The 12,356-nt window shown below is 27.6% G+C and overlaps 2 protein-coding genes and 1 long non-coding RNA gene across 3 annotated transcripts; all 3 read left to right on the top strand.

Annotated features, from left to right (window-relative positions):
• The first annotated feature begins 1,885 nt into the window (after positions 1-1,885).
• LOC112639941 lies at positions 1,886-4,957 on the top strand. Its single transcript, XM_025415450.1, has 7 exons — positions 1,886-1,985; positions 2,349-2,610; positions 2,746-2,859; positions 3,049-3,139; positions 4,228-4,373; positions 4,547-4,679; positions 4,834-4,957. The coding sequence occupies exons 2-7, from the start codon at positions 2,456-2,458 to the stop codon at positions 4,882-4,884; spliced, it is 690 nt and encodes a 229-aa protein (XP_025271235.1). The 5' UTR covers positions 1,886-1,985; positions 2,349-2,455; the 3' UTR covers positions 4,885-4,957.
• Positions 4,958-6,805: 1,848 nt separating this feature from the next.
• On the top strand, positions 6,806-11,603 carry LOC109610196 (the record flags this gene model as incomplete). The annotated part of the gene is made up of 7 exons (XM_025415480.1): positions 6,806-7,005; positions 8,577-8,690; positions 8,855-8,972; positions 10,480-10,741; positions 10,889-11,005; positions 11,077-11,167; positions 11,586-11,603. Coding segments are annotated over exons 1-7 (864 nt in total), but the record flags the coding sequence as incomplete, so codon positions are not given.
• A 20-nt stretch (positions 11,604-11,623) lies between these two features.
• LOC112639944 lies at positions 11,624-12,166 on the top strand. The gene is made up of 3 exons (XR_003123764.1): positions 11,624-11,713; positions 11,837-11,969; positions 12,100-12,166. It is a non-coding gene; the product is annotated as an uncharacterized LOC112639944 (long non-coding RNA).
• Positions 12,167-12,356: the final 190 nt, after the last annotated feature.

Below are 12,356 nucleotides of genomic sequence, written 5' to 3'. Positions count from 1 at the left end.
ACCGGTTATCCCGATATTATGCACGACACTCAGTTTCACATAATTATTGCACAACACGTAAAATTGTACGGCCACTTGGTTTTCGTGCACGCCCGAGAAATGATTCCATGTAAATTGCGGCCGCACGATAAGTATTTTCTCCCGCTAGTCCGTATGCCACAATCATATCCGTATATTCCTGCAGAGTACACTTCATTTTCACTGTTAATTTGCTACGCAAACACAAGATTTTTATTAAAACGTCTTAGCTCTCGCACGCTGTTACCAGACTGCGTACGCCAGCAGCACGCAACTACAGCTGACAGCTGAGCGGACATGCGAGTGTAAGCGTACGTGTGAGTACGACGCCTGCGCACTATGATTACACTCGCATGTCCGCTCAGCTGTAGTTGCGTGCTGCTGGCGTACGCAGTCTGGTAACAGCGTGCGAGAGCTAAGACGTTTTAATAAAGACGTTTTAATAAAAATCTTGTGTTTGCGTAGCAAATTAACAGTGAAAATGAAGTGTACTCTGCAGGAATATACGGATATGATTGTGGCATACGGACTAGCGGGAGAAAATACTTATCGTGCGGCCGCAATTTACATGGAATCATTTCTCGGGCGTGCACGAAAACCAAGTGGCCGTACAATTTTACGTGTTGTGCAATAATTATGTGAAACTGAGTGTCGTGCATAATATCGGGATAACCGGTCCAGCAGTGCGTCTTCGTGTACGAGATGAAGAAAGAATTCTTGAAGAATTTTATCATCGTATCACATTATTAACGTGTGCAATACATTTTATCAAGGAATTTTCAACCACGAATCAATTTTTATAAAGGTACTGTCCATTAATTTTTTACATTTACGATATATTCAGCGTATAGTAAATGGTATTTTGAATAATTTTTAAATTGAGAGTGGAATAGGCCTATGGGGGAAACCACTATAAAAAAAGCGCACCATGCTATCTACCGCAAGGTGGTGTGGAAATGATAGCGCATCATTTTCTCGCCACGAAAAGGGGGGACGGGTCATTTTTCGGCGCGGTATTGAGATATATCGCAAACCACCATCATGTCTCGGAGAGCGACCTGCCCACCGCTTCGCCGCGTTCGTAGTATCGGATTACGGTGGGACGACTCTCGTCGCCGCGCGCTTTTACTCACGCAGATTGGCCGATCTTTTTTATTTAATATTTCGTTAATTATTGCGACAATCCCAAAGCTATACCGGTCATTTCTTGTTAATTCGAGCCAATCTACTTATTTATTTCATTAAGGTCGAAAATCGACGGACACCCTGTATATATATATATATATATATATATATATATATATATGCATATATATATAGATATGTATTTGAGAAAAAATTAAAACGTACACACATTAACAATTAATATTAAACCATGCGTACGTATATATAATTATGTATACAAGTACATTCAAATTCTAAATATTCCATTATAAATGGAATTCTGTCACGATAGTAACAACTTCTTAAAACAAAAGCAGTCATATAAAGTTTATATGTCTATATTCATGTATAAATATGTATGCACACACATGGCATTAACAACTTTTTTAATGAAAATTTGTAAGCAAAATTACTATTTGCAGTGTACAATATTTCTGTCACAAAAATGTACTTCGGATCTCATCACCAAAGTTTTAGCTTCAGTACTTTTCTTTACTCTCTTTATAATAAAGTACAACATGTTCTATATTAATATTAGAACTGTAAGTTAATAACTTACAGCATTGAAATGTTTTATACAGTTGATAATTTTATAATTACTGAACAAAGATGGTGAATACATGTATCCGCAATATTTTTTGATATTATATATTGTACAAAAAATAATATAAAATTGCTAAAATAGGTAAAGAATTTATTAGAACAACTATTGTATGTATGTAATGAATTAAAAGACGAAAATGAAATTGCTATTATAAATGAATGTAAATATAATAGCAAATGTTATACAATAGCACTTACAGGTAAGAACATTTTTTTAAAATTATTTGTACAGTTACACTTTTTTCCTAATACGCAAAAATTATCAAAATTTCGCTTTTGTAAAATTTCGAGAAGATACAATAATTTCCCTGTGTACATAATAATCCAAGACACATGTTTTTAAATCTTGGAAATAATAGAAAAGTTAACAATTAAATGCAAGATAAAAATCGACCACAGATTAATTAACTGAAAATATTAAAGTTTCAATTATTCTTATTATTGTATTCATGAATGTATATTTATATACATGAATATGAAATAATATAAGTCAATTTAAAAATCTCATATATACAAGTGAGAAAAAATTAAATAATAAATTTATTTTTCTCTAATTTTTTTAGTACTTGCCGTTGTCAGCATAATAGCTTTTATCACTGCATCATTTTGGTCGAATATTTTGAACATTATTTTATCGACAAACGCATCAAGATCACATCATTTGTTGATTATGACAGAATATTTTATTGATCAAGAGAAATATTTTTATTTTATTCTGTTGCATAATATTGCATCAGTTTGCATCGGGACAATTGCAATGTTAGCGACAGGAACAATACTTATTATGTATTTTCAATACACTAGTGGAATGTTTAAAATTGCCAGGTAAACATAAATATGCTATAATAATTAATATAATTTGCTATTTTCAATATTTAAACAAAATTAACCATTAGATTTAACAGAATAAATGCTTTTATTTGGTAAATTTTCATAAATATATTAAAATATTATTTATAGTTACCGTATCAAACGTGCAATGAACGTTGATATGTTACAAAATATTAAACAAAAAAACATTTTGATATTCAAGGATTTAATTTGTGCTGTGGATATTCACCAACAAGCTATGAGGTTGATATATTTATATATATAAATGTGTGAGTGCACACGTATGCACATGTGTATATGTATATGTGTAGAGTATGTATGTGTAGAGAAAGAGGGAAAGAAAGAGAGAGAGAGATATGTGTATGTATGTGTAGAGAAAGAGGGAAAGAAAGAGAGAGAGAGAGAAGCAGTAACAAATTATTATTTTTAAAGATTGTCCCAACACTTTATATCCAGTTTTGAAGCAATGATGTTTTGTTTAATAGTAGTTGGAGTAGTCTCGGTGAGCCTTAATTTGTTTCGAGTAAGTTTTCTATTTTTCAAAATCTATTCTTTAAGCAAGTGCTCTATAACTTCCATATGAAAATATACGGCAGTATATTCATATTAATGGCTTTATATTGATGGCAGTATATTTATATAAATTGGCTTTATTATTACGTGACAAAATATTTTTTTTAAGTACAGTCAAAATCTTCTATTTAATTGATAATATAATTTTCAAACTGAAGATCTACCAAATGTTTTTCAATGTTTATTCAAATTAGAAAATTTTAAATTCAACTAGTAAAATCAATGCAGAAGATTTCAAAATTTAAAATTTTGTTTATTTTATTCACGTGAATTTATTGGTTTTCTTATAAGATTTATTTTTAATGGGAGATATTTTTCGAAAGAAAGCATCTAATCGGTTTTCATCATCGAATGTCTTTTTGAAAATAAAATTCGCTAAATAATGATTAAAGTGATCCTCCAAGTAATGATTTAAAATAATTATTTTTTTATATAACAGCTAAAGTAGTAGGCTTATGAAAAAAAGATACAACCTTTTTTGTAGAGTTTTTCAGCGGCTATATTTTTTGCTTAAAATTTTTTTTCTCAAATTAATATTTTCGGAGATAAAAGCTTTAAAATTGTGAAATTCTTTTGTTAATAACTTTTAAATAAAAAACAAGTGCCGGCTAAAACCTTTTGAATGTTACTCAGGACAGTGACCTTGACAACATATGTCAAAGTCAAGATTATCCGAGGTGGCCTCCCTAAGCTAAATAATTATCATATAATATATTTCTTATAAAGGTTAAAAGTCTCAACAATATACTCAATTTTAACTGCAACAAAATTTTTCTAATACATCACATAAAGTAATACAGTAAGACACATAAAATTAAAAATAGATAATAAAAAATAAAAATAAATAAAACATTTTTTTCTAAATCTAACATTAAATGTTCAAAATTATGAATTGATACAACAAAAAACGCCTATAGTATTAAAAACATTAAGAATTAATTATCCCCTTCCTTACATTTAAATAAAGTCTTTTTTTTATGAAATTATATAAATAACATTTTTATGAAATTATATAAAACATCAATAAATTCGTTTTAGATTTTTCAGATTGCATCATTTACAAAGAACGTAAAGGAATTGATAACCCCCATTTTATTTACAATTGCCACTATCGTGTACATGTTCATAGCCAACTATGTCGGACAAACTATAACGAATCACAATCAACATGTATTTATTACCGCGTAAGAAGTGTATCTACAAAATAGCATGCATGAAGAATCAAACCGTTACATTTTCTACAAATGTAGAAATCAATATATGTGCATATCAAACACATGATGCTAAAGTTTACTAAAGAACCATTTCGCGATATATTTCAGATATTTTATCATCGTTTTTACAATTTAATTTCTAGGTATAATGTGCGATGGTACTTTGCTCCCTTGTATATACAAAGAATGATCCTATTTTTGTTGCAAAGAAATTCTCGAAACTTTACTTTGAATATCGGTGGACTGTTTGACGCATCTATAGAGTGCTTCGCTACGGTATGAGAGTGAAGACATAGTAAAATATATCCAATATGATATATTTTAAAATATATTTATAAATATATCTAAATATATCTAAATATAACAAAGTATATCTAACATATTTAATGTATATGATAATCATAAATATATATAATATTTTTCATTTTAGTTAGTGAAGACCTCAGTATCTTATTTTACAGTTATATATTCTACACGATAAAGAAATTGTAATAGTTTGAATTATATAAAAGTACAATAAGTAAGAGTACAGTTAGAATAAAGAAACAACATTATTTTCGTATAATTGTTATACATAGTTTATTATTGTTATATATAGTTTGTTATATATACTAGAAAAATAAAAACATTTACTCATAATGTATAATTTAGAGTTGGAGGTTTTCCAATATATAAAAACATGGATAAACAAACTTTATTTCAAGATATTCATTATACGTTATATACAATGAATTGAAATTAAATATAACGTGTACATTAAGTAAATAATAACGTATGATAAACTTAATATTAAATTATTTAATATTACCTCCAATTATGATATCATCAAAATACATATTTCTATTTTTATCTAATATGACACATTTTTAAATATATAGTACCTGTAAATTATTTGAGTTTAAAGTTTTTAATAACATGTATGTACATTGAATTAAAAAAAATACAATTACGTACAAATTATATTTAATAAGAAATAATATTATTATAGTAACAATGGAATTTTTATTGCGCCGATCGCCTATTTTCTTCTTTTTAATTTGAAATCTTCTTAATTTGTATACTCGACTATAGTTCGAATATAACTTTACCGATCATATTCCGCTCAAAAATGTCCGAAATATGAAGAATATTTTTTTCGAAGACTATACAGGAGTGCATCCATGCGTGTTTCCATTAGACTGAAAAGGGGGAAAGAACATTTACTGAGTAATATTTTTAGCGTTTTATTGATCGTTTAATCGTACACATTTCACGAAGAAATTTATTGAGTTGCGTGTGATATTTGATTTTATTTAAATTCATTTTAAATGTCCTAAATAATTAATAATTTTATTATTATATTTCTAATTTAATTATTGTATTTTTAATTCAATTTCATTTTAGATTGTATACTTATAAGTAATTATTTCTTTTAATATTTTAATATTTTTCTTCAAGTATAAATATTTCGTGTTCTATTTTCATTTTTCCTATATTGGTGCATTCAAATATTATGATATAAAAAGAATATATGTTACACAAATTTTAATATAATTTAATATAATTTATATAAAATAATTTAATATAAAATTAATAATTTAATATAAAATTATAATATAAAAGGAATACAAAAATGTATGTTACACAAATTAGGTATCCATAGAAAAGTGAAATCAAAATGATATTTTTGTAATTGACACACTTCCTTATAAAAAAGACTTAAACGTCTTTAAGAGAAAACCTAAATTTTTAAAAATATTAATTTATTTTTCAATTTTTCTATTTTGATCATAATCAAGATTTTAGTAAATTTCGAAAAAAATAAATTATTTTAGAGAATAAAAATTAATTAATTTGTATATATAATTACAGTAGAATATAAATGTTATTCCCTCATGACAGGTTTGATTGCTTTTAGCTTCTAGAATGTCAAAATGTTAATTGCGCTAATTTAAGATTATAAAATGTCGTAGTGCAGTTTTGATTAATTCATCTTCAAAAATAATACGAGCTTTAGTACAAATAAATCTGGTACTAGAAAACTTAAAACTAAGTACTTCTCGAGGAGCAAGTATATGTCATGAATGCGTGCACTAAACTGAAGACTATGAAATTGTGGCAGCAAAGAAAGTGACGATTACGCATGCGCGACTTTCACATAAATAATTTCCTGAATAAATATTATTTCTTCTTATCCTATGGAAAAGAAGACAATCGCCAATCGCTCAATTTCCACCCTTATCAAATCGATTGCGAAATTAGAGACTATATGATGAAAAACACTTAAAAAAATACGAATATTCTGATCTCAAAATAGTTACTTATATCATCATTATATAAAATTAAGTAATTTGTGCTAAAATTTACACTAGAGGAGAAAAATAAATAATAGTTGATCGATCAATGGGAAGAAAAAGGGATAAGTGTAATTCTTCTCAGTTACTTTATCAGTCATATACGTCTCGGTTCTCCCAAAGAAATGGTCAACATCGAGACTGAGTATTTTAATCTGCATAAAATTCTTCTGCTCGCTATTGGTTTATGGCCTTATAAACAATCAAACCTCGCTCGACTTCAATTTATTTTCCTGTCTACTATTTTGACGACATTCCTTATATTTCAGGTAAGTTCCAATAATAAATCATAACAATATTATCACGTGATGAATTATTGCAAAGCAATATATTTTTTCTCATATTTATAAAATTTAGGTAATTATGCATAAAAAGGGCTTATCTTCGCACAAATGTCATTTACATATGTTGTCAAAGTCATATCTCTAATTAATATTTTGAAGGTTTTTAGTCGGCAAACGTTATTTATTAAAAAATTATTAACAAAAAAAATTCACAATTTTAATGCTTTTTATCTCCGAAAACAATGATTTGGGAAAAAAATTTTAAACAAAAAATAAAGCCGCTGAAAAACTCTACAAAAAAGGTTATATCTTTTTTTCATAAGCCTACTACTTTAGCTGTAATATAAAAAATAATTATTTTAAATCATTACTTGGAGGATCACTTTAGCAGTTACATAAAAAAATAATAATTTTAAATATATTTAATACATTGTAAATTTAGAATTTTCTTTTATTCTAATATAGAATTTAATACAATTTAATACAATTAAAAAATATCACAAATGTATGTGTACACACACACACGCGCGCGCGCGGCGAGTGTAAGGGGGGGCCTTCGGTTCCCATTTCGATCTTGCTTTACAACTTACATATGTATATCCATTGTGATTAAATTCTTTGCAAATCCCCTACTGCATCCCCTACCGGCGGAATGGAATTTGCAGGAAGGAGAGCCGAAGGTCCCTTTGCACTCCCCGCGTATGTGTGTATATGTGTACACATACATTTGTGATATTTTTTAATTGTATTAAATTGTATTAAATTCTATATAAATTTAAATTGTTTACCTTTTATTTCTTTACCTTAATTTACCTTTTGCGTTTTTCTTCGACTCCCGCTATTTTTAAGTTTGATATTCGTGTTCAGAAGGTAAGAATACACAAAAATTGGATATTCTTACCCATTATTTCATATAAGTAGGTATACCGAAGGTTTACCTTATTTTTGTGATTGATCCTTTTTCAGTCTATATCTCCAAGATTATTTGAGTCCGACCCTTATATATATATATATACACGAAATTACTCAGGAAAATCTCCTCTATAACATATTTAAAACTAAAGCAAATCGGTGAACAAATAAAGTAAAATCTTTTATATTCATAATATTAAAGATTTTAATATTTCTCACATTTATTTGTTAATAACTTTTGAATAAAAAACGACCGCCAGCTAAAACAGAATGTTAATCAATGATAACATCTTCACAACATACATCAGTAACACATTTGTGCGAAGGGGTAAATCCTTTTCATGTATAATTACCAAAATGTCAATATCACAATTTAAATTAGCATAAAATAGTTATGTTATGTAACTATATTATAATTGTATATAAATTATAATTATTGCTTATAATTCAAATTCATTTCCTTAAATATTTTTATTATTAATAAAATTCTATTACAAATTATGTTATCAATTTTTTAAGAAAGACTTCATAATATAAAATACATCATGTATTTGTGACATCATATATGTTTCTGTATATACGCGTATGAGATATAAAAAAATAATTATTCCATGTAAACTTGTAAATAAAATTATTGTTTGCAGTGTACGATATTTATTTCACAAACATGTACTCCGGACCTCATTCTAAAAGTTCTAGCATCCGTATTTTTCTTTGCTCTCCTTGTGATAAATTACAACATGTTCGCTGTTGAAGCTGTAAGTTGATAACTTACAGAGTTGGAGACTTATGCACTTGGTAACTTTATAAATTGATAATTTATTCCTCCGACGGGATAAACATTCTTATCGAATAAATTTTTACGCTGTTTTCTGGCGTTGTTATGTATAAAAACCGGTATATAAAGTTACTAAAACAACAGATGAAGGATCTATTGGAACAACTACTGCATGTGTATAACGAATTAAAAGATGAAAAGGAAATTGCTATTATACACAAATATGGATATAATGGAAAACGTTTTACCATTGCAATTACAAGTAAGATTATTCTTTTTCATTTAAAAATAATTAACATTTTCTCTTTAACAAGAACTGTTAATATTTTATTTCAAAATACCGAAAAATTAATTTCGACTTTCCAATATATTTCAAAATTCCAATTTTTTGATTATATTTATGAAATTATTACTGATTCTCCTATTATGAATTTATTACTAATTCCTCTCCTATTATGAATTTATAACTGATTCTCCTTAGAATTACAGAAACTGTAAATTTTATTACAGACTGTACATTTTTGTTTCAATTTTCATCTCGTATGCGCGTTTACACTAATTTATTTTACATAACTTATCTGATATTATTTTTTCTTAATATATTTCTATATTTTATTTTAACTCTTATCTTATAACTATTATTACATTTAATTTATAGCTTACTAATTTCTTCGCGTATGCGATTTTCTCTTACAAATAAAACATCTTTCTATATCTTACTTTCTCTTTTTCATCCCTAAAAAATTTTCATTATAGTTTACAATTCTTATTGTATCTCCATTCTTCATTCTAATTTTTCCTCATTTCCTCCAGTTCATTCTTTGTCTACCTTTGTCACCTATTCATCTTTTACTTATCTCTATATGTATGTAATCAGTTATAAATAGCTTTCAATAAAATATAAACAAAGATTCCACCTAAAAAGAGGTAAAACTAAAAAAAAATATCGGTCGAATCGTTTTGATCTTGACATATGTTATCAAGGTCACTGTCCTGAGTAACGTTCAAAAGATTTTAGTCGTCGATTGTTGATTATTAAAAAAGTTATTAACAAAAGCATATATACAATATATGAATATACGAATTCTTAAACAATGTTGATTTGACTTTTAAGAAGAGTAAAGTTATTTTAACTTTCTATACAAAGCGAGGTGCACCCCACACTATCTTTGGTCAACGCGCAACGAGGTCTATTATTGTATAATTCTACATGGGTTTGCAATTTTCCATGCGTAACGAAGTCTACCCTACACCTCTGAGTCAGTGCGAAATTATGGTTCCTCGCTTTGCATGGAAAGTTGCAAAGGTGGAACCATACAATAGACCTCGTCTTGCGCTGACTCAGAAGTGTGGGGTTCATCTCGCTTTGCATAGAAAGATAAAATAACCTTTTTTAAAAATCAAATCAATGTTGCTTAGGAATTCATATAGTCGCACGTTGCATGTTATAATTCGTGAAAATTATTTTGTTAATAATTTTTTAATAAACAAGGTGCGATGGATAAAATCTCTTGAATGTTACTCAGAACAGTAACCTTGACAACATATGGCAAGGCCAAATAGATTTGACCCTGGTTTCTTTTTCTAAAGTAGTCACACAAAAAAGATAATATACATGGATATATTTAATACATAATTATATACTTTTATTTATATTCGATTATGTAGAGATATTTTCTCGAACACACATATGGAAATAAATGTAAAATAATGTATACACAAATTTACATAGAAATTTAATAACAATTCTCTTTTGAACATTTTCTTAGTACTTGCCGCTATCAGTACAATGACTTTTATTCTTGCATCATTTTGGTCGGATATTTTGAACATTATTTTACCGACAAACACATCAAGAGCACATCACTTAGTTATTATGACAGAGTATTTCATCGATCAAGAAAAATACTTCTATTTGATATTACTGCACACCATTGTATCATTTTGCATCGGTGTAATTTCTGCATTAGCGATAGGAACAATATTGTTTACGTATCTTCAACATGTTTGTGGAATGTTTAAAATTGCCAGGTATTGGTATAAATGCAAAAATGACAATAAAGATTCGGATAATTTGTTATTTTCAAACAAAGCAATTTAAATTTAGCCGAAAATAATGTACAGTTTTATAAATGCGTGGGTATAATAACAGTATTACAACAGAAATATTATTTATAGTTATCGTATCGAACGTGCAATGAGCATCGACATGTTACGAAATATGAGTCTTAGAAAACACATGTTAATATTCAAGGGTTTAATTTGCGCTGTGGATATTCATCGACAAGCTATGAAGTTTGTATAAACTTGATAATTTACGTGCGTTAAACAGGCATAAAACATTATAATAAATTTTTATTTTGAAGATTATCAAAACACGTGCAATATAGTTATGAAAAAATGATGAGCTGTTTAGTAGCATTCCTAGTAACATCGGTGAGCCTCAATCTGTTCCGAGTAAGTTTTTTATTCTTTTGTTAAATGTTCTATTGAAACGATCTTTTGATACTCTAAATATACAAAATACGTCTATTTCACTATATTACGTGATTTTATTATTATTTATTATTATTTATTTCTTCATTAACTACCGCAAATATCAACAAAATAAAAACATACGAAAGAGACAATCATCATATTCCTCAATTATTTTTGATATGCAACAACTCGTCTATTATTTTTTTTATTATGTTAATAACACATCTCTTTTGCAACTCTTTGTTCAAATTTTTCGAAATTATAACGTGGTAGCGCAAAACCATAAGCGTAGTTAGCATTAAGAACGTCAAAAATTGAAAAATCCTCTGTCCTTTGTTTGTAAAATTTTAAACTGTGTTATCAACGTGAAGCGTCAAATTAATTCTAAACTTTTCAGCTTGCTTCGTGTGAAGAGAAATTTATATTGCCCTTCCTATTTACAATTCTCATTATCATGTACATGTTTTTAGCCAATTATATTGGTCAACTTATAACGAATCACAATCATCATGTATTTGTTACTGCGTAAGAAATGCATATACCTATTTTGCACAACACGCATAGTGATGAAATTTATTAATGATAACCGATTTCGATGTATTCGAGAGATTTTATCAATGGCCTTGTCACTTATAATTCATTTTCTAGATATAATGTTCAATGGTACATAGCTCCATTGCATATACAGAAAATAATATTATTTCTGTTACAAAGAAACTCGAAAAATTTTACTTTGACCATCGGTAAACTGTTTGTTGCATCTGTAGAGTGTTTTGCTACGGTATGAGAAAAAAGATAATAAAATATATTTAAAGTTTACATATATGAAAAAAATGAGATACATTAAATAGTAAATAAATACATTAAATTATAAATGGTTATAAAAATGATAATTATATATTGGATTCTAGCTAGCGAAGACCTCTGTATCCTATTTTACAGTTATATATTCCATACAATGACGAAATTATAATGATTTAAAGTAAATAAAATCAGTAAAACGGAAGGCAATTTTAATAAAAGATAATATAGTTCTCATATATCATGTATTAAAAAGGCATATTCTCATATATCATGTTCTCATATATCATGTATTTAAAAGACTTCTATTTTTAACATGCAATTTAAAATTAAAAATTTTCTCATGCATAGCAAATAAAGCAATAAA

This window comes from Camponotus floridanus, unplaced genomic scaffold (genome assembly GCF_003227725.1).
Source record: "Camponotus floridanus strain SB8 unplaced genomic scaffold, Cflo_v7.5 scaffold120, whole genome shotgun sequence".
Taxonomy (NCBI): domain Eukaryota; kingdom Metazoa; phylum Arthropoda; class Insecta; order Hymenoptera; family Formicidae; genus Camponotus; species Camponotus floridanus.
This window is presented reverse-complemented; position numbering and strand designations above follow the sequence as displayed.